At 48.0% G+C, this 23,356-nt stretch overlaps 1 protein-coding gene across 1 annotated transcript; it reads left to right on the top strand.

Annotated features, from left to right (window-relative positions):
• The first annotated feature begins 12,406 nt into the window (after positions 1-12,406).
• Positions 12,407-22,255, top strand: galr1b (galanin receptor 1b). The gene is made up of 4 exons (XM_053333886.1): positions 12,407-12,415; positions 12,587-13,339; positions 14,649-14,714; positions 21,941-22,255. The coding sequence occupies exons 1-4, from the start codon at positions 12,407-12,409 to the stop codon at positions 22,253-22,255; spliced, it is 1,143 nt and encodes a 380-aa protein (XP_053189861.1).
• Positions 22,256-23,356: the final 1,101 nt, after the last annotated feature.

Below are 23,356 nucleotides of genomic sequence, written 5' to 3'. Positions count from 1 at the left end.
ACCATGGACTAACAACCCATTAAAACAAAGAGCCAGGTAGAACACCATGGACTAACAACCCAACAAAGAGCCAGGTAGAACACCATGGACTAACAACCCAACAAAGAGCCAGGTAGAACACCATGGACTAACAACCCATTAAAACAAAGAGTCAGGTAGAACACCATGGACTAACAACCCAACAAAGAGTCAGGTAGAACACCATGGACTAACAACCCTTTAAAACAAAGAGCCAGGTAGAACACCATGGACTAACAACCCATTAAAACAAAGAGTCAGGTAGAACACCATGGACTAACAACCCAACAAAGAGCCAGGTAGAACACCATGAACTAACAACCCTTTAAAACAAAGAGCCAGGTAGAACACCATGGACTAACAACCCATTAAAACAAAGAGCCAGGTAGAACACCATGGACTAACAACCCAACAAAGAGCCAGGTAGAACACCATGGACTAACAACCCTTTAAAACAAAGAGCCAGGTAGAACACCATGGACTAACAACCCTTTAAAACAAAGAGTCAGGTAGAACACCATGGACTAACAACCCATTGAAACAAAGAGCCAGGTAGAACACCATGGACTAACAACCCATTAAAACAAAGAGCCAGGTAGAACACCATGGACTAACAACCCATTAAAACAAAGAGCCAGAGGACTTCCAGATGCAGCGGATGGGTGTACACGTGTATTCGTGAGCTCGCGGTGGTCGGCCCAGATAGCTTCATTTATCCTGCTTAAAACTCTCATAACTCAAGATTACATGCAATAGGCAGAGAGACTTTGAGCACTTTGAGACTTTGAGACTTTGAGCACAATCTTCGGCATAAAGAACAACAGGAAACTACAACTCCAGCTTCACTCCACCTGCACGCTGCACCCAACATGGCGGACCGACAGGACGAAACAGAGACACTGCTAAACAAACTTCTGGATGCTATTAAAAAAACCAAAGAAGACCTAACAGAACATATTGGCAAGAAAACAACTGACATACAAGCTATATTAACAAAAATAGAATCTTCACTCGCGACGTTGTCAGAAGAGGTCCAGGAGATGGGAACACGAGTGAGTGCTAACGAAGACGATATTAAAGACACCCACGACTGTGTTAACAAGATGGAGAAACTGATCTCTAAGAGACTCTGTCATGCAGGCTCACAAACTTGATGCAGGCTCACAAACTTGATCTCGAGGACATTGGTCAATCAACCTGTCAATCAGGACGTAGCCACGCCCTAATGCATACCCTGCTTTATCGTCACATATAAAATCAGGGAGGCCAAAATGTCCCAAATGAACATCATACTGCATTGAAGAAGGCTTTAAACTAGCGATTGAGACCATAAACACATTTTGAAAACGTTTACTGAGGTTAGAAATCAAGTGAGAAGTTGGTGAATTCTCCATTGACTTGTATAGAGACGGACGCCCCCTGGTGGCCTTTTGATAGAATGCAGCTCTAAGTTACTTCTCCATTGACTTGTATAGAGACGGTCGCCCCCTGGTGGCCTTTTGATAGAATGCAGCTCTAAGTTACTTCTCCATTGACTTATATAGAGACGGTCGCCCCCTGGTGGCCTTTTGATAGAATGCAGCTCTAAGTTACTTCCTGGTTGGCCTCATTTCAGAGGACCGGAGCTCCCGGCCTGATCCTAACCCAGTTCATATTGATGTTGCCAGTAATTTGAGGTTGTTGCCAAAGTTTAATGAAAATGATGAAACCTTTTCTGTTTGTGTGAATGTCTTGCTGAGTCAAGGTCTTGGCCTGATGTGGGAAGAACTTTAATGTTAATACGGTAAAAGCAGCTTTAAGGTTCATGAGTTAGTTCCTTAAGCCTATCATCAACACTTTAGGGGCTGCCGAAAGACTGGTAAACAAACACATGTGGAATTTGCATGGGATTTACTTTCTGCTCTTCTTCTGGTTTGAGAACATTTGATAAACTGTGTGACTTAGTTGTTCTGGAACAATTTAGAAAGTCAGTGCCTGATTATATCGCCACCTATATTAATGAGCACAGTCACGCCCTGATGTCACGACTGGTGACTCCATTTCAAATGCAGGTTAAACAGATAGAATCCACTGAGATTGACTTTGGTTATGCTCCATTCATGTCTGATGGGTTTGCTGAGGGGCTTTTCTCCAAGTACAGATACAGGGAGCTGTATTACATTCAGAGTAACATAAAATGTTCTTGTCATGTAATTTGCCATAGGGGTAGGCCGAGGTTGGTGTTTTCATTCTGGGAATGACCTGGCAGTCTACAAATACCCAATGTGTCAATCCAGCCAAGTAGGACAGGTGTTACATCCTGAGAACCTCCAGAGTTCCCTGAACCTTCACAAGGCTTCAGAGAATCAGAGTTAGCAGATAAAGAACTCTTCGCATGAAATACTAAAAATCAAATATATCACAGAATTAGAGAAGTGATTCAAAATATATACAGTAGTTTGAGACCGAAACAAAAGACACCTGTGATGGAAGAATTTAGTCCAAATTTAAAAATGAAAATAAACTCAGAGATGTTCATGTTTTGAATAAAAAGCACCACAGCCAAGTTGATCCAAGCTGCTGAGTGATGATGTTGGTCAGAGATACTAACAGCAGCTGATGATGCTGAGCTGATCTTTAGCTCATTAGATGTTCAGTTGGCTCCATCTAGTGGACAGATAGTAGAACTACATCATGTGTGATATATCTGACACTGACTGGGTTTCTGCTACTGGTTAGACTGGTTTTGACGTCACTGATGTTGTTTAGATGTGGACTCTGGAGTTATGAGGATGTGACAGCGTCTTCAGATCAAATGAACACAGACAGCAGGACTGACGAGGGAGAAGGAGCAGCTTCTTCTCTCCTCATGTTTCTCTACACATGAAGGTGGAAAGTGTCTGTAAGTTGACCTGAAGAGACTTCAGCAGGTGAGAATCCTACCAGAGAAATCTGTAAATGTCTGATGAACCATCAGTTTGATCACATTGTGTTGAATCACTGTTTGACTGGACAGTAGAAATGTTTCTGATGATGATTGTCTGTTTCACTGGATTTATTTAATCCTTCAGGTTTTACAGAAGATTTTGATTCTTGATGATTTGTTTCTTTATGAGTTAAAGGAGAGCAGTTTGAGAATGATTTCCTTGTTTTACTGTTAGTGATTCTCAGGTTAAAGCAACAGTGAAAAATGTAGGGAGTGTCAGAACTGGTCAGACAGGTTGAATCAACTTGGCTGCTTTCCATTTTAATCCAAAACACAACCATCCTCCAACACTGAGACAGACTTGGTTTGACTGAAAGATCTTTTACAGTCCATGTTGTGAACTGTCCCAGAGGCTGCAGAGTCCTCAGATGGACCTGCTCAGTGTGTCTGATGGGAAGAGCTGCTGCTTCTCTGTTTTCTACAGTATTTGTGACATGTTAGAGAGATGAATGAGAACTAATGTGTCCTGTGATGAAACCTTGTTGTAGTGAGTGAGTGCAGCTCTCCCAGCAGCTGTTTCTCTGCTATGGATCAGTGTGAGGACAGAGAGGAGGGAGTCCCTCCCTCTAAAAGCTCTCTGTGTGGGGAACATGACAGCCAGACCAAAGCTCAGAGGTGAGATGAGGATCTCTAACTGTCCATCACTGTTCTCCACTCACATCACTCCACCATCATTATTCACACTCACTGTCACATCTGACACTCAACTACTGAATAATAAGTCACAATAACTCAGAATGAACTACTAACTTTGTGAGTTAACAAAGAGCTCAACCACTGATTAGTCAACTAATCAACTAAGATGAGACAGCATCTTTCATCAGATGACATTTTGATGAACAGGAGAACGTTTCTCATCCACTGTCTTCTTACTGATTTTCATTCTGCTTCTAAAACTTCAGCTGCTGACAGTCTGCTCAAAATTCATCTTTTTAAACTCTTTGATTTGTTGTTTGTTTGTATCAGGATGCAGCAGCAGAGCGCAGACTCTCCTGAACCCAGCTGTGTGTCCATGAAGAGTGACGACTCTATGTATGAGCCTATTACCTTTAAAGATGGACAACCTGCTGATGGAAGGTAAGAATTTAACATCCAGTAATCAGAGCAGCATTTACAGGAGTTCATTTAGCCATCATGACAGAACATCTTTAATAAGCTGAGTGCAGATTTGAGTCATTAAATGTCCTTAAATGTGATGTTTTCTCCACAGAGTTCAGCAGCAGAGCTCAGAGGTTCCCAGTGATCAGTCTGCACAGCAGCATCAAACACAGCTGGACTCCATATTTATGGTGTGTACATGTACAAACACACCTTTTACTATTAACTCCATCAACCACAGATGAAATAGTAAAGTAACATTCAGGTCCTAACAGTGTCCATGCTGCTCTGTTTAGACCAGCAGGCCTTCAGACTGACACATGAATCACATGTTGTGTTCTACCAGTTTAAATGAAATGTTCACTTTATCTTTCTGTTCCAGCTGCTGGAGGAGAACATCCTCACTTTTGTGAAGAAGGAGCTGAAGAGAGTCCAGAGGGGTCTGAGTCCAGATGACCCAGAATGCTTAGAGAGTCAGAGTGAGGATGACGAGGTGTTGGACGGTGAGGAGGAAGAGCAGAGGAGGAGCAGCAGAGAGGCATTTCTGAAGATCACAGTGCACTTCCTGAGGAGAATGAAGCAGGAGGAGCTGGCTGACCATCTGCAGAGCAGTAAGAGGATTTTAACAGATTCAACATGATGGAGAGGAAATGGAGGCAACATGGGAGAGGTTTATATTTCAAACTCTGCTGTAAATATGCTGCACACATCTGCATCAGATCAGAGGCTGTTTGTCCTCCACTGATGAGCTGAATAAAACTGATGGAGGAGGAAAACCTACACAGACACACTTACATGTTCAGATTTCTAGACTTTCTGTAGGATCCACTCACTGATTTCATTTGTTGTTTGTTCATTCAGGAGCTCGTGCTGCAAAGTGTCGACGTAAACTCAAGTCTAACCTGGAGAAGAAGTTCCAGTGTCTGTTTGAGGGGATCGCTAAAGCAGGAAACCCAACCCTTCTGAATCAGATCTACACACCGCTCTACATCACAGAGGGAGGAACTGCAGAGGTCAATAATGAACATGAGGTCAGACAGATTGAAACAGCATCCAGGAAACCAGACAGACCAGAAACAACAATCAGACAAGAAGACATCTTTAAAGCCTCACCTGGAAGAGATGAACCAATCAGAAGAGTGATGACAAAGGGAGTGGCTGGCATTGGGAAAACAGTCTTAACACAGAAGTTCACTCTGGACTGGGCTGAAGACAAAGCCAACCAGGACATACACTTCACATTTCCATTCACTTTCAGAGAGCTGAATGTGCTGAAAGAGAAAAAGTACAGCTTGGTGGAACTTGTTCATCACTTCTTTACTGAAACCAAAGAAGCAGGAATCTGCAGGTTTGAAGAGTTCCAGGTTGTGTTCATCTTTGACGGTCTGGATGAGTGTCGACTTCCTCTGGACTTCCACAACACTGAGATCCTGACTGATGTTACAGAGTCCACCTCAGTGGATGTGCTGCTGACAAACCTCATCAGGGGGAAACTGCTTCCCTCTGCTCGCCTCTGGATAACCACACGACCTGCAGCAGCCAATCAGATCCCTCCTGAGTGTGTCGGCATGGTGACAGAGGTCAGAGGGTTCACTGACCCACAGAAGGAGGAGTACTTCAGGAAGAGATTCAGAGATAAGGAGCAAGCCAGCACCATCATCTCCCACATCAAGACATCACGAAGCCTCCACATCATGTGCCACATCCCAGTCTTCTGCTGGATCACTGCTACAGTTCTGGAGCATGTGTTGAAAAGCAGAGAGGGAGGAGAGCTGCCCAAGACCCTGACTGAGATGTACATCCACTTCCTGGTGGTTCAGTCCAAAATGAAGAACATCAAGTATGATGGAGGAGCTGAGACAGATCCACACTGGAGTCCAGAGAGCAGGAAGATGATTGAGTCTCTGGGAAAACTGTCTTTTGAGCAGCTGCAGAAAGGCAACCTGATCTTCTATGAATCAGACCTGACAGAGTGTGGCATCGATATCAGAGCAGCCTCAGTGTACTCAGGAGTGTTCACAGAGGTCTTTAAAGAGGAGAGAGGACTATACCAGTACAAGGTGTTCTGCTTCGTCCATCTGAGCCTTCAGGAGTTTCTGGCTGCTCTTCATGTCCATCTGACATTCATCAAGTCTGGAGTCAATCTGCTGGAAGAACAACAAACAACATCCTGGTGGTCTAAAGTCTTTAAAGACAAACCTGAACCAACATGTTTCTACCAGAGTGCTGTGGACGAAGCCTTAAAGAGTCCAAATGGACACCTGGACTTGTTCCTCCGCTTCCTCCTGGGTCTTTCACTGAAGACCAATCAGACTCTCCTACGAGGTCTGCTGAAACAGACAGGAAGTAACTCAAAGACCTATCCAAAAGCAGTCGAGTACATCAAGAAGAAGATCAGTGAGAATGTGTCTGCAGAGAGAAGCATCAATCTGTTCCACTGTCTGAATGAACTGAATGATCGTTCTCTAGTGGAGGAGATCCAACAGTACCTGAGATCGGGAAGTCTCTCCACAGATAAACTGTCTCCTGCTCAGTGGTCAGCTCTGGGCTTCATCTTACTGTCATCAGAAAAAGATCTGGACGTGTTTGACCTGAAGAAATACTCTGCTTCAGAGGAGGCTCTTCTGAGGCTGCTGCCAGTGGTCAAAGCCTCCAACAAAGCTCTGTAGGTGCACACAGAACTATCCAGATCAATGTAGTTTCATCTTTGCTCAATGAAGAAAAGAAATGTTTGCAATTCTTTTGTTCTGCTGATTCTTCTCCAGGTTGACTGACTGTAACCTCTCAGAGAGAAGCTGTGCAGCTCTGTCCTCAGTTCTCAGCTCCCAGTCCTCTAGTCTGAGAGATCTGGACCTGAGTAACAACAACCTGCAGGATTCAGGAGTGAAGCAGCTTTCTGCTGGACTCGAGAGTCCACACTGTACACTGGAAACTCTCAGGTCAGATTTATTTAAAACCCTAACCCAAGTAACCCAAGTTAAGTGTGAGTGTGAACATAAAGGCCTGAAGGACAAAATCCTGTTTATTGAGTTGAGAATGTTTTTAAGCTCATTAGATGAAGTGTTGTGTGTGTTCAGTCTGTCAGGATGTCAGATCACAGAGGAAGGCTGTGCTTCTCTGGCCTCAGCTCTGAGGTGCAACCCCTCCCATCTGAGAGAGCTGGACCTGAGCTACAATCATCCAGGAGACTCAGGAGAGAAGCTTCTGTCTGCTGGACTGGAGGATCCACACTGGAGACTGGACACTCTCAGGTATGGACAGACAGATGGACACTCTCAGGTATGGACAGGTGGACACTCTCAGGTATGGACAGACAGATGGACACTCTCAGGTATGGACAGACAGGTGGACACTCTCAGGTATGGACAGACAGATGGACACTCTCAGGTATGGACAGACAGGTGGACACCATCAGGTATGGACAGACAGGTGGACACTCAGGTATGGACAGAATGGTGGACACTCTCAGGTATGGACAGACAGGTGGACACTCTCAGGTATGGACAGGTGGACACTCTCAGGTATGGACAGACAGATGGACACTCTCAGGTATGGACAGACAGGTGGACACTCTCAGGTATGGACAGACAGATGGACACTCTCAGGTATGGACAGACAGGTGGACACCATCAGGTATGGACAGACAGGTGGACACTCAGGTATGGACAGAATGGTGGACACTCTCAGGTATGGACAGACTGGTGGACACTCTCAGGTATGGACAGGTGGACAGACACTCTGACTAACTGAGGGACTGTGGTTAATGTTTAATGGTGGATATGAGTGAAGGTGTATGAAGCTGATTGTGTCTTTGTCTCTTCCTCCAGGATGGACCATGGTGGACCGCAGAGACTGAAACCTGGTCTGAGGAAGTGTGAGTGTGTTTTCACTTTGATTCATGAGAACTTTGAGAAAAACTGGATGAAATATGTAAAAGAAGTGAAAAAAGTTCAAAATGATGGAAAATGTGTTTAGTCAGAAATGGGCGTGGCCTAAACTGACATTTATCTTGAACCAATGAATCCATGAAACAGAAATGTCCTTCTGTTGGTCACAGTTAAGGAGTTAAAAGAGAAATGTTTTATAAATGTCCACATGGTGGTGCTACCTGCTCCAAAATGTCCCTCATGTCTCTCCTGCAGATAAAGTTCATTCATTCATACTGACTTCAGCTGTTTGGAGCATTTGGACTAAAATGTGTTTGTAACAGACGACAGTTTGAGATGAAAATAACAGACTTGATGTGCAAAGACCTTCACTTTACACCAAACCTGATGAACAAACATGAATATTACTGAATATCACTGTCATGTTGACTGTTCATGTTCTAACTGAACTGTTAAAGGTTCACTTACTCTGTATGTCCAAAGCTTTCAGTCACACCTCATGGTCTTCCTCAGTGATGGAGTGTCTCAGTTGTCATGGAGACGCTTTAAGTTTGAATGGTTTCAGTAAAGTAGTTAATAAATCAACAGATGATAAACTGCAGCTGTATTGTGTCTCGTTCTCTCCATCAGATGCCTGTGAACTGGAACTGGATCCAAACACAATGAACAGAAAACTCAAACTGTCTGATAACAACAGGAAGGTGACACGTGTGAAGGAGAATCAGTCATATCCTGATCATCCAGACAGATTTGACTTGTATCCTCAGCTGCTGTGTAGAAATGATCTGACTGGTCGCTGTTACTGGGAGGTCGAGTGGAGAGGAAGAGTTGATATATCAGTGAGTTACAGAAGAATCAGAAGGAAAGGAAACAGTAATGACTGTTGGTTTGGAGGGAATGATCAGTCCTGGAGTCTGGATTGCTCTAATGATGGTTACTCCGTCTGGCACAATAAGAGACAAACACCCATCCCCCCCTCCTCCTCCTCCTCCTCCTCCTCCTCTGTCTCTAACAGAGTAGCAGTGTATGTGGACTGTCCTGCTGGCACTCTGTCCTTCTACAGAGTCTCCTCTGACACACTGATCCACCTCCACACCTTCAACACCACATTCACTGAACCTCTGTATGCTGGGTTTACAGTCTGGTCTGGTTCAGTCTCTCTGGTTCCTCTGTAGGAGGGAGAGTCTCTCTGGTTCCTCTGTAGGAGGGAGAGTCTCTCTGGTTCCTCTGTAGGAGGGAGAGTGTCTCTGGTTCCTCTGTAGGAGGGAGAGTCTCTCTGGTTCCTCTGTAGGAGGGAGAGTCTCTCTGGTTCCTCTGTAGGAGGGAGGGTCTCTCTGGTTCCTCTGTAGGAGGGAGAGTCTCTCTGGTTCCTCTATAGGAGGGAGAGTCTCTCTGGTTCCTCTGTAGGAGGGAGAGTCTCTCTGGTTCCTCTGTAGGAGGGAGAGTCTCTCTGGTTCCTCTGTAGGAGGGAGAGTCTCTCTGTGTCCTCTGTAGGAGGGAGAGTCTCTCTGGTTCCTCTGTAGGAGGGAAAGTCTCCACAGATTTGTATTGCTGAGCTGAGAGGGTGGAGGAAGAGGCATCCACCCAGTGCGCAGAGACTGCAATATCTTCAATCAGCTGTTGATAGGAAAGCGCCTCCTCTGCTTTAGATACAGAATTGACCATCTGTACTATCATTACACTTATTCCTTTTAGCTCATCCTGATTGTTATCTGTCAGCTGAGGAAGAATGGAGGAAGAATACTCTGACTCTGCTAGAGGGAGGAAAGGTGGGCCTTGTCTCCATCAGCTGTCTCTGGATAAGGACTGGAGTGTTATATCATCAGCTGGATTATTTCCTGAGTCCACATAACGCCATGTCGTGGTGCTGGTTCAGTCCCGAGTGAGATGACATGAGTCTGACTGGATCCATATCAGTACAGTTGAGTCACTCCACAGTACAACTGGTTGAAACTTGTCAGCTCTGTCATCAGAAGTTTTGCCAGCTGAGCTCCAGATAGCGCAGCACATAACTCAAGTGCTTGGGAGCCACTCGTGACGTTGCCATAAGAAAGGCTGTCTCCACATCTCCTTGTTCACTCTCTGTACAAATATATGCAACTGCACCATAAGCATGTTCAGATGCGTCGCAAAAAACATTAACTTACTGACTGTTGTCTGATCTGTCCATCTCTGAGGTGACATAGCAGCGTGTGAGTGTTATCTGGGAAAGATATCCCAGTTCCATTTCCCATTTACACCAGGCCTGCCACTCTCTACATTTAGCCACTCTCTACATCTATCCCACAAGCGTCTCATGATTATCTTAGCTATGGTTGTGAAAGGTGTGATAAAGCCAAGAGGGTCAATACTCTATATCTGTGGCACAAAGTGGGTCTAGTGGGTGGCACTGAACGATAACTGTACCCTAACTCATCTCCTTCACAGTGCCAGCGGAGTCCCAGGGTCACTTCCTGTTGCCCCATGTGGTTTTGAGCTAGCCATTGCTCATTGCTAGCACTTCTTGCCTCTTTTAGCAGATGGACAATTACAACAGACTCATTTCTTGCCCACTAAGTTCAAATCCTCATTTGAGAAGAGGTGGTTGCAGTCTATCCACCAGTACATTGGCTTCCTCAACTGACTTAAGGCTGTACAAGCAGTTGTCCACAACAGTCCTGGCTTCTTCATCTCTTGTGTGCCGCTGTAGAGCATACACAACCCGGGCTGCAAGTCGGGCCAGAAAAACAAAACTTGCCATTCAAACACATCAGGGGGTTTGTCCCAGGGGCGGATCCAGATTCATTTTAGTGGGGGGGGGGGGGGGGGCACAGGGGGGTACAACAGATATTTGGGGGGGGGGGGGGGGCACGGAAAATGATAAGAAAAATTGAAGCTGCAACCGACCTCTTGCTGCAACTGTAAAGCATCTTGTTCTTATTGGCTCTGTAACCCAGTAGGAAAGGCGGATATGACCTTTGACCTTTTCATTTTGGACTGTTACCATTAAAATAAAATTAAAATGATGATGGACATGTTCCCTTTGTATGTGAATCACAACATCTGCTTGTTATGTAAAGCTGTTAAGCTCAACGACGGGCAATTAAGTGAGAACTGGTTGTCAGTTTCCACTTGTTAGAATGTTTACTGCCAATTATTAAACATAAAATTAGAAATAATATTCTGTACTGTTAGCAACCGGTGCTCAGCTGGACCATGAACATCACAAGGTTCTGTAAACTCATCATCTTAATACACATGAGCACTACCCAATACATACACACACACACACACAGACACACACACACACACACACACACACACACACACACACACACACACACACACACACAGACACACACACACACACACACTCTCTCTCTCACACACACACACACACACACAGAGACACACATACACACACACACACACACACACACACACACACACACACACACACACACAGACACACACACACACACACACTCTCTCTCTCACACACACACACACACTCACAGAGACACACACACACACACACACACAGACACACACACACGCACACATACACACACACATACACACACACTCACACACACACACACACACACACACACACACACACACACACACACACACACACACACACACACACACACACACACACACAGACACACACACACACACACACAGAGACACACATACACACACACACACACACTCACAGAGACACACACACACACATACACACACACACACACACACACACACTCACACACACACACACACATACACACACACACACACACACACACACACACACACACACTCATAAATGTGTGATATAAATCATCAGACAGGAAATGAACTGTAAACACTCTGATCACCTTCTGTTCTTTATTGTCTCTCATTATTAAACTGTGTGTGTGTGTGTGTGTGTGTGTGTGTGTGTGTGTGTCTCTGTGAGTGAGTGTGTGAGTGTGTGTGTGTGTGTGTGTGTGTGTGTCTCTGTGAGTGTGTCTCTGTGTGTCTATGTGTGTGTGTGTGACTCTGTGTATGTGTGTGTCTCTGTGTGTGTATGTATGTGTGTGTGTGTGTGTGTGTGTGTGTGTGTGTGTGACTCTGTGTGTGTGTGTGTGTGTGTGTGTGTGTGTGTGTGTGTGTGTGTGTGTGTGTTACAGTAAAGATGTTTATTAAAGTTAAACATGTGAAAGTGTATTTTATGTTTTATTGTTGTTAGTATGAAGAGTTAAAGATTTTAATACTCTGAGTTATGTATTAACCCTAACCCTTATGGGGGGGGTTACTCTTTTTATTTTACTCAGAGTTGTGAAATAAAAACTTTTTTTTTGTTCGCTGCTTGTTGCTAAAATAAAACTTTTCCTGGTAGTTTTACTTTGAAAGGCCGGACAGGAAACTGTATTTAACGCAGCTGGTAACTTGTCTCCGGTGTGATCGGACCATGGACTCTGTCAGTCAGTCAGAGTCTGTGTTGTCCTCCTCCTGCTGCTCCTGTTGCTCCTGCTGCTCCTCCTGCTGCTCCTCCTCCTGCTCCTCCTGCTGCTCCTGCTCCTCCGGTCCTCCTGCTGCTCCTCCTGCTCCTCCTGCTCCTCCGGTCCTCCTGCTGCTCCTTCTCCTGCAGCTCCACTCCACTCCGGTCCTCCTCCTACTGCTCCTGCTGCTGCTCCGCTCGGGTCCTCCTCCTGCTCCTCCTGTAGCTCTCCCCCGGGACTCAGACATGCTGCTGCCGGGAAACGGCTCCCTGGTCCGGGCTGAGCCTGCGGAGAGCTCCCGGTCCGGACCGGAGGCGGTGGTCGTGCCGGTGGTGTTCGGGCTGATCTTCGTGGTGGGGGTGGTGGGGAACTGTCTGGTGATGGTTGTGATCGGGAGGGTGAGGTACAGAGTAGGAGGGGGGGTCAGGAGGACCGGAAGCCCCACCAACATCTTCATCCTGAACCTGAGCGTGGCGGACCTGAGCTTCCTGCTGCTGTGCGTCCCGCTGCACGCGACCATCTACTCTCTGGATGAATGGCTGTTCGGAGCGTTCCTGTGTAAGGCCGGGCACTACTTCCTCACCGTCAGCATGCTGGTCAGCATCTTCACGCTGGTCGTCATGTCCGCGGACCGGTACGTGGCCGTGGTGCGTCCCAGGAAGGCTCCGTGCGTCCGGAGCCGCAGGAACGCGCTGGTGGCGGTGTGCGTAATCTGGACTCTGTCTCTGGTGGTGTCGGTACCGGTGGCGCAGCACCAGGTCCTCACCAGTCACCCAGCAGCTCCCAACCACACCTTCTGCTGGGAGCACTGGGCCGGAGCGTCCAGGACCACCTACAAGGTGAGCATGGTGCTGCTGGGTTACCTGCTGCCTCTGCTGCTCATCAGCTGCTGCTACGCCAAGGTCAGTGACGTCATACACCGGCCATCTACCGGGAATCTACCGGGCTAATGTTTGACTGTTAAAGTTTATTACAGAGCAAAGTCTCATCATAAAATTGTGCGTAAAAGCGCTCCTAGCGCGGGAAGCAACGTTCACATCCGGTCTGACGTTTCAAAATAAAGATTCACTGTGATGATGGTGATGAAGATGATGGTGATGATGGTGGTGGTGATGAGGGTGGTGATGTGATGAAGATGGTGGTGATGATGATGGTGGTGATGATGTGATGAAGATGGTGATGGTGGTGATGATGGTGATGATGATGATGAAGATGGTGGTGATGATGATGATGATGGTGATGATGATGATGGTGGTGATGTGATGAAGATGATGGTGATGATGGTGGTGATGGTGATGATGATGATGGTGATGATGTGATGAAGATGGTGATGGTGGTGATGATGGTGATGATGATGATGATGATGGTGATGATGATGATGATGATGGTGGTGATGATGATGGTGGTGGTGATGATAGTGATGGTGATGATGGTGATGATGGTGTGGTGATGATGATGGTGATGATGATGATGATGGTGATGATGATGATGATGATGGTGGTGATGGTGATGATGATGATGGTGATGATGATGATGATGGTGATGATGGTGATGATGGTGTGGTGATGATGATGGTGATGATGATGATGATGGTGATGGTGATGATGGTGGTGATGATAGTGATGATGATGATGGTGGTGGTGGTGATGGTGGTGATGGTGATGATGGTGATGATGATGATGGTGGTGATGATGGTGGTGATGGTGATGATGGTGATGATGGTGATGGTGATGATGATGATGGTGGTGGTGGTGGTGATGGTGGTGATGGTGGTGATGGTGGTGATGATGGTGGTGATGGTGGTGATGATGGTGATGGTGGTGATGGTGATGATGATGATGGTGGTGGTGATGATGATGATGATGGTGATGATGATGATGGTGATGATGATGATGGTGGTGATGGTGGTGATGGTGATGGTGATGATGATGGTGATGATGGTGATGATGATGATGATGGTGGTGATGATGATGATGATGGTGATGATGATGATGGTGATGATGATGATGGTGGTGATGGTGGTGATGATGGTGATGATGATGATGGTGGTGATGATGGTGGTGATGGTGGTGATGATGGTGATGGTGGTGATGGTGATGATGATGATGGTGGTGGTGATGGTGATGGTGATGATGATGGTCGTGGTGAGGATGGTGTTGTCGTTTCCATGGTAACACAACTTGAATCAATAATCTGATCTTTTTTTTTCAGGTTTTATTTCATCTTCATAAAAAGATGAAGAACATGTCCAAGAAGTCTGAAAGCTCCAAGAGGAAGGTACTCCTCCTCCTCCTCCTCTTCCTCAACCTCCTCCTCCTCCTCCTCTTCCTCCTTTTCCTCCTCTTCCTCAACCTCCTCCTCCTCCTCCTCTTCCTCCTTTTCCTCCTCTTCCTCCTCCTCTTTCTCCTTTTCCTCCTCCTCCTCCTCCTCCTCCTCCTCTTCCTCCTCCTCCTCTTCCTCCTCCTCTTCACACACACATGGTGTCTCAGGTCTCAGGTCACATGGTGTCTCAGGTCACATGGTGTCTCAGGTCTCAGGTCACATGGTGTCTCAGGTCACATGGTGTCTCAGGTCACATGGTGTCTCAGGTCTCAGGTCACATGGTGTCTCAGGTCACATGGTGTCTCAGGTCTCAGGGTGTCTCAGGTCACATGGTGTCTCAGGTCTCAGGTCACATGGTGTCTCAGGTCTCAGGTCACATGGTGTCTCAGGTCTCAGGTCACATGGTGTAACAGGTCACATGATGTCTCAGGTCTCAGGTCACATGATGTCTCAGGTCTCAGGTCACATGATGTCTCAGGTCTCAGGTCACATGGTGTCTCAGGTCACATTGTGTCTCAGGTCACGTGGTGTCTCAGGTCACGTGGTGTCTCAGGTCTCAGGTCACATGGTGTCTCAGGTCACATTGTGTCTCAGGTCTCAGGTCACATGGTGTCTCAGGTCTCAGGTCACATTGTGTCTCAGGTCACATGATGTCTCAGGTCTCAGGTCACATTGTGTCTCAGGTCACATGATGTCTCAGGTCTCAGGTCACATGGTGTCACAGGTCACATGGTGTCTCAGGTCTCAGGTCACATGGTGTCTCAGGTCTCAGGTCACATGGTGTCTCAGGTCACATGGTGTCTCAGGTCACATGGTGTCTCAGGTCACATGGTGTCTCAGGTCACGTGGTGTCTCAGGTCACATGGTGTCTCAGGTCACATGGTGTCTCAGGTCACGTGGTGTCTCAGGTCACATGGTGTCTCAGGTCACATGGTGTCACAGGTCTCAGGTCACATGGTGTCACAGGTCACATGATGTCACAGGTCACATGGTGTCTCAGGTCACATGGTGTCTCAGGTCACATGGTGTCACAGGTCACATGATGTCACAGGTCACATGGTGTCTCAGGTCACATGGTGTCTCAGGTCACATGGTGTCTCAGGTCACATGGTGTAACAGGTCACGTGGTGTCTCAGGTCACATGGTGTCTCAGGTCACATGGTGTAACAGGTCACGTGGTGTCTCAGGTCACATGGTGTCACAGGTCACATGGTGTCTCAGGTCTCAGGTCACATGGTGTCTCAGGTCACATGGTGTCTCAGGTCACATGGTGTAACAGGTCACATGGTGTCTCAGGTCTCAGGTCACATGGTGTAACAGGTCACATGGTGTCTCAGGTCACATGGTGTCTCAGGTCTCAGGTCACATGATGTCTAAGGTCTCAGGTCACATGGTGTCTCAGGTCACATGGTGTCTCAGGTCACATGGTGTAACAGGTCACATGGTGTCTCAGGTCACATGGTGTCTCAGGTCTCAGGTCACATGGTGTCTCAGGTCTCAGGTCACATGGTATCTCAGGTCACATGGTGTCTCAGGTCTCAGGTCACATGGTGTCTCAGGTCACATGGTGTAACAGGTCACATGGTGTCTCAGGTCACATGGTGTCTCAGGTCACATGGTGTCTCAGGTCTCAGGTCACATGGTGTCTCAGGTCACATGGTGTCACAGGTCTCAGGTCACATGATGTCTCAGGTCACATGGTGTCTCAGGTCTCAGGTCACATGGTGTCTCAGGTCACATGGTGTCTCAGGTCACATGGTGTCTCAGGTCACAGGTCACATGGTGTCTCAGGTCTCAGGTCACATGGTGTCTCAGGTCTCAGGTCACATGGTGTCTCAGGTGACATGGTGTCACAGGTCTCAGGTCACATGGTGTCTCAGGTCACATGGTGTCTCAGGTCTCATGGTGTCTCAGGTCACATGGTGTAACAGGTCACATGGTGTAACAGGTCACATGGTGTCTCAGGTCTCAGGTCACATGGTGTCTCAGGTCTCAGGTCACATGGTATCTCAGGTCACATGGTGTAACAGGTCACGTGGTGTCTCAGGTCACATGGTGTCTCAGGTCACATGGTGTAACAGGTCACGTGGTGTCTCAGGTCACATGGTGTCACAGGTCACATGGTGTCTCAGGTCTCAGGTCACATGGTGTCTCAGGTCACATGGTGTCTCAGGTCACATGGTGTAACAGGTCACATGGTGTCTCAGGTCTCAGGTCACATGGTGTAACAGGTCACATGGTGTCTCAGGTCACATGGTGTCTCAGGTCTCAGGTCACATGATGTCTAAGGTCTCAGGTCACATGGTGTCTCAGGTCACATGGTGTCTCAGGTCACATGGTGTAACAGGTCACATGGTGTCTCAGGTCTCAGGTCACATGGTGTCTCAGGTCACATGGTGTCTCAGGTCACATGGTGTAACAGGTCACATGGTGTCTCAGGTCTCAGGTCACATGGTGTAACAGGTCACATGGTGTCTCAGGTCACATGGTGTCTCAGGTCTCAGGTCACATGATGTCTAAGGTCTCAGGTCACATGGTGTCTCAGGTCACATGGTGTCTCAGGTCACATGGTGTAACAGGTCACATGGTGTCTCAGGTCACATGGTGTCTCAGGTCTCAGGTCACATGGTGTCTCAGGTCTCAGGTCACATGGTATCTCAGGTCACATGGTGTAACAGGTCACGTGGTGTCTCAGGTCACATGGTGTCTCAGGTCACATGGTGTAACAGGTCACGTGGTGTCTCAGGTCACATGGTGTCACAGGTCACATGGTGTCTCAGGTCTCAGGTCACATGGTGTCTCAGGTCACATGGTGTCTCAGGTCACATGGTGTCTCAGGTCTCAGGTCACATGATGTCTAAGGTCTCAGGTCACATGGTGTCTCAGGTCACATGGTGTCTCAGGTCACATGGTGTAACAGGTCACATGGTGTCTCAGGTCACATGGTGTCTCAGGTCTCAGGTCACATGGTGTCTCAGGTCTCAGGTCACATGGTATCTCAGGTCACATGGTGTAACAGGTCACGTGGTGTCTCAGGTCACATGGTGTCTCAGGTCACATGGTGTAACAGGTCACGTGGTGTCTCAGGTCACATGGTGTCACAGGTCACATGGTGTCTCAGGTCTCAGGTCACATGGTGTCTCAGGTCACATGGTGTCTCAGGTCACATGGTGTAACAGGTCACATGGTGTCTCAGGTCTCAGGTCACATGGTGTAACAGGTCACATGGTGTCTCAGGTCACATGGTGTCTCAGGTCTCAGGTCACATGATGTCTAAGGTCTCAGGTCACATGGTGTCTCAGGTCACATGGTGTCTCAGGTCACATGGTGTAACAGGTCACATGGTGTCTCAGGTCACATGGTGTCTCAGGTCTCAGGTCACATGGTGTCTCAGGTCTCAGGTCACATGGTATCTCAGGTCACATGGTGTCTCAGGTCTCAGGTCACATGGTGTCTCAGGTCACATGGTGTAACAGGTCACATGGTGTCTCAGGTCACATGGTGTCTCAGGTCACATGGTGTCTCAGGTCTCAGGTCACATGGTGTCTCAGGTCACATGGTGTCACAGGTCTCAGGTCACATGATGTCTCAGGTCACATGGTGTCTCAGGTCTCAGGTCACATGGTGTCTCAGGTCACATGGTGTCTCAGGTCACATGGTGTCTCAGGTCACAGGTCACATGGTGTCTCAGGTCTCAGGTCACATGGTGTCTCAGGTCTCAGGTCACATGGTGTCTCAGGTGACATGGTGTCACAGGTCTCAGGTCACATGGTGTCTCAGGTCACATGGTGTCTCAGGTCTCATGGTGTCTCAGGTCACATGGTGTAACAGGTCACATGGTGTAACAGGTCACATGGTGTCTCAGGTCACATGGTGTCTCAGGTCTCATGGTGTCTCAGGTCACATGGTGTCTCAGGTCACATGGTGTCTCAGGTCACATGGTGTCTCAGGTCACATGGTGTCTCAGGTCACATGGTGTCACAGGTCACATGGTGTCTCAGGTCTCAGGTCACATGGTGTCTCAGGTCACATGGTGTCTCAGGTCACATGGTGTCTCAGGTCACATGGTGTCTCAGGTCACATGGTGTCTCAGGTCACATGGTGTCTCAGGTCACATGGTGTCTCAGGTCTCAGGTCACATGGTGTAACAGGTCACATGGTGTCTCAGGTCACATGGTGTCTCAGGTCACATGGTGTCTCAGGTCTCAGGTCACATGGTGTCTCAGGTCACATGGTGTCTCAGGTCTCAGGTCACATGGTGTCACAGGTCACATGGTGTCTCAGGTCACATGGTGTCTCAGGTCTCAGGGTGTCTCAGGTCACATGGTGTCTCAGGTCATATGGTGTCTCAGGTCACATGGTGTCTCAGGTCTCAGGTCACATGGTGTCTCAGGTCACATGGTGTCTCAGGTCTCAGGGTGTCTCAGGTCACATGGTGTCTCAGGTCATATGGTGTCTCAGGTCACATGGTGTCTCAGGTCACGTGGTGTCTCAGGTCTCAGGTCACATGGTGTCTCAGGTCACATGGTGTCTCAGGTCTCAGGTCACATGGTGTCTCAGGTCTCAGGTCACATGGTGTCTCAGGTCACGTGGTGTCTCAGGTCACATGGTGTCTCAGGTCACATGGTGTAACAGGTCACATGGTGTCTCAGGTCTCAGGTCATATGGTGTCTCAGGTCACATGGTGTCTCAGGTCTCAGGTCACATGGTGTAACAGGTCACATGGTGTCTCAGGTCACATGGTGTAACAGGTCACATGGTGTCTCAGGTCTCAGGTCATATGGTGTCTCAGGTCACATGGTGTCTCAGGTCTCAGGTCACATGGTGTAACAGGTCACATGGTGTCTCAGGTCACATGGTGTAACAGGTCACATGGTGTCTCAGGTCACATGGTGTCTCAGGTCACATGGTGTAACAGGTCACATGGTGTCTCAGGTCTCAGGTCACATGGTGTAATAGGTCACATGGTGTCTCAGGTCACATGGTGTCTCAGGTCACATGGTGTCTCAGGTCACATGGTGTCTCAGGTCTCAGGTCACATGGTGTAACAGGTCACATGGTGTCTCAGGTCACATGGTGTCTCAGGTCACATGGTGTAACAGGTCACATGGTGTAACAGGTCACATGGTGTAACAGGTCACATGGTGTCTCTCTTCTATTCTTAGTGCTGCTATCTAAATATTTACCCAGCAGTCTTTGCTCCACTGACTGTCTGCTGTAAACTGATCTGAGAACATCTGTTAACCATCAGCTGTCCACCACAGTGAAGACACTCAGAGACAGCCAGAGACTGCCTCATGTCTCTGTCTGTCCTCCTGTCTGTCTGTCCTCATGTCTCTGTCCTCCTCTCTGTCTGTCCTCCTGTCTCATGTCTCTGTCTGTCCTCCTCTCTGTCTGTCCTCCTGTCTCATGTCTCTGTCTCATGTCTCTGTCTCATGTCTCTGCCTTATGTCTCTGTCTGTCCTCATGTCTCTGCCTCATGTCTCTGTCTCTGCCTCATGTCTCATGTCTCTGTCTGTCCTCCTGTCTGTCTGTCCTCCTGTCTGTCTGTCCTCCTGTCTCATGTCTCTGTCTGTCCTCGCCTGTCTGTCTGTCCTCCTGTCTCATGTCTCTGTCTCATGTCTCTGTCCTCATGTCTCTGTCCTCATGTCTCTGTCTCATGTCTCTGTCTCATGTCTCTGTCCTCATGTCTCTGTCTCATGTCTCTGTCTGTCCTCATGTCTCTGTCTGTCCTCATGTCTCTGTCTGTCCTCATGTCTCTGTCTCATGTCTCTGTCTCATGTCTCTGTCCTCATGTCTCTGTCTCATGTCTCTGTCTGTCCTCCTGTCTCATGTCTCTGTCTCATGTCTCTGTATGTCCTCGCCTCTCTGTCTGTCCTCCTCTCTGTCTGTCCTCATGTCTCTGCCTCATGTCTCTGTCTCATGTCTCTGTCTCATGTCTCTGTCTGTCCTCCTGTCTCATGTCTCTGTCTCATGTCTCTGTCTGTCCTCCTGTCTCTGTCTCATGTCTCTGTCTGTCCTCCTGTCTCATGTCTCTGTCTCATGTCTCTGTCTGTCCTCCTGTCTCTGTCTCATATCTCTGTCTCTCCTCCTGTCTCATGTCTCTGTCCTCCTGTTTTATGTCTCCTGTCTCATGTCTCTGTCTCATGTCTCTGTCTCGTGTTTCTTTCTGTCCTCCTGTTTCATGTCTCTGTCTCATGTCTCCTGTCTCTGTCTGTCCTCCTGTCTCATGTCTCTGTCTCATGTCTCTGTCTGTCCCCCTGTCTCATGTCTCTGTCTCCTGTCTCTGTCTGTCCTCCTGTCTCATGTCTCTGTCTCATGTCTCTGTCTCATGTTTCTGTCTGTCCTCCTGTTTCATGTCTCTGTCTCATGTTTCTGTCTGTCCTCCTGTTTCATGTCTCTGTCTGTCCTCCTGTCTCATGTCTCTGTCTGTCCTCCTGGCTCATGTCTCCTGTCTCATGTCTCTGTCTCATGTCTCTGTCTCATGTCTCTGTCTCCTGTCTCATGTCTCATGTCTCTGTCTCTCCTCCTGGCTCATGTCTCCTGTCTCATGTCTCCTGTCTCATATCTCCTGTCTCATGTCTCTGTCTCATGTCTCTGTCTCATGTCTCTGTCTGTCCTCCTGTCTCTGTCTCATGTCTCTGTCTGTCCTCCTGGCTCATGTCTCATGTCTCTGTCTCATGTCTCTGTCTCATGTCTGTCCTACTGTCTCATGTCTCATGTCTCATGTCTCATGTCTCATATCTTATGTCTCCTGTCTCATATCTCTGTCTGTCCTCCTGTCTCATGTCTCTGTCTCATGTCTCTGTCTGTCCTCCTGTTTCATGTCTCTGTCTGTCCTCCTGTTTCATGTCTCATGTCTGTCCTCCTGTCTCATGTCTCATGTCTCTGTCTGTCCCCCTGCAGACGGCTCAGACTGTCCTCCTGTCTCATGTCTCCTGTCTCATGTCTCTGTCTCATGTCTCCTGTCTCCTGTCTCCTGTCTCTGTCTGTCCCCCTGCAGACGGCTCAGACTGTCCTCCTGTCTTATGTCTCTGTCTCCTGTCTCTGTCTGTCCCCCTGCAGACGGCTCAGACTGTCCTCCTGTCTCATGTCTCTGTCTCATGTCTCTGTCTCATGTCTCTGTCTCCTGTCTCTGTCTCCTGTCTAATGTCTCTGTCTGTCCTCCTGTCCCCCTGCAGACGGCTCAGACTGTCCTCCTGGTGGTAGCTGTCTTCGCCGTGTGTTGGGCTCCTCATCACATCATTAATCTCTGGGTGGAGTTCGGCAGCTTCCCGTTGACTCCTGCGTCCTTCGTCCTGCGCATCGTGTCCCACTGTCTGTCCTACGGGAACTCGTGCATGAACCCCGTCCTCTACGCCTTCCTGTCTGAGAACTTCAGGAAGTCGTGTCGTCAGGTGTTCGGCTGCTTCCTGTGCCGGCCGCGTCCCGGCGGCGCCGCGGTGCGTTTCCGGGCCGACACCTTCTCCACCACGCACTCCACCACCAACATCTGAGGACCAATCACTGAGCAGCAGGACGGTCACGTGACGACAGAGCAGCAGGCGATTGGTTGGAGGCTCGTCAGCAGCAGAGTCACTGATTGGACAGGAAGTTGCTGTGACGGCGCCCTCTGCAGCAGTGTGCCGGTACTGTGATGTGATTGGCTCAGTGACCGTGGGGGCGGGCCGATGACATCACGGCTCAGAGACAGTTTCTGTAAATAAACGTTTTATCTTTTATGAAATATAATTTATTTTATGTTAAGGAAGCAGCAGTGATGAAGATAATGTGTTTTATGTGACCAACTCCAACTCCCAGCATGCCTTGCACTTCACACCTCGCACTCCCATTGGCAGAGACACAGGAAGTCCAAAGCGTGTCTTTCTGCAGCGAGACACCAGACGGAAAAATCACTGGATCTTCAGCAGAGCCGCCCCCGCTGCCCCCCTCCCGACCCCCCACCCTCACCCCCCCCTGCCTACCCTCACCCCCCCCCCGGACAGAGACGGTGTGTGATCTCTGCTGTAAGTCTGAGGAGTGTTTACGCCGGGTTCATCACACTGAGCCGCTGCAGTGACAGGAAGTTACTGTTAGAGTCAAACAGTGTCTCCACAGACTGCAGATATTATATATTATATACTGTCATCTATATGTGTGTATATATTATATATATCTATATATAGATAGATAGATATAATATATACAAGGTCTCTATGGCTCTCTCTCTCTCTCTCTCTCTCTCTCTCATTGGAGTGAATGGGAGGTTATACTAGCTGCTGGTCTGACCTGGTGTAGAAAAGTGTTTAACTGATCAGTTATTGACTTTATTATTTGTTGTATTGATGAATAAATATTATCACAGCTTTAAAGAGAAGTCCTTCTGTCTTTACTGAGTTCCCTGCTGACAGGTGTTAGTAAGGAACCACCTGGAACCACCTAGAACCACCTGGAACCACCTGGAACCACCTAGAACCACCTGGAACCACCTGGAACCACCTTAATGAGAGAACCTTTTTGTTTTCAGCTGGTTCTACAAGTTAAACCGCTGTCAGTCTCTGAGCTCATTAACTGAGTTTCCAATCAGCCAACTCTGTTCACCTGGTCCAGTCCACCTT

Source organism: Scomber japonicus, chromosome 1, assembly GCF_027409825.1.
Source record: "Scomber japonicus isolate fScoJap1 chromosome 1, fScoJap1.pri, whole genome shotgun sequence".
NCBI lineage: Eukaryota > Metazoa > Chordata > Actinopteri > Scombriformes > Scombridae > Scomber > Scomber japonicus.
This window is presented reverse-complemented; position numbering and strand designations above follow the sequence as displayed.

Excerpts from the sequence above, each read along its gene's own strand:
- galr1b (XM_053333886.1), top strand. Across the intron at positions 13,340-14,648 it reads TCAGCTGCTGCTACGCCAAG|GTTTTATTTCATCTTCATAA; the intron begins GTCAGTGACGTC and ends TTTTTTTTTCAG. Across the intron at positions 14,715-21,940 it reads CTGAAAGCTCCAAGAGGAAG|ACGGCTCAGACTGTCCTCCT; the intron begins GTACTCCTCCTC and ends GTCCCCCTGCAG.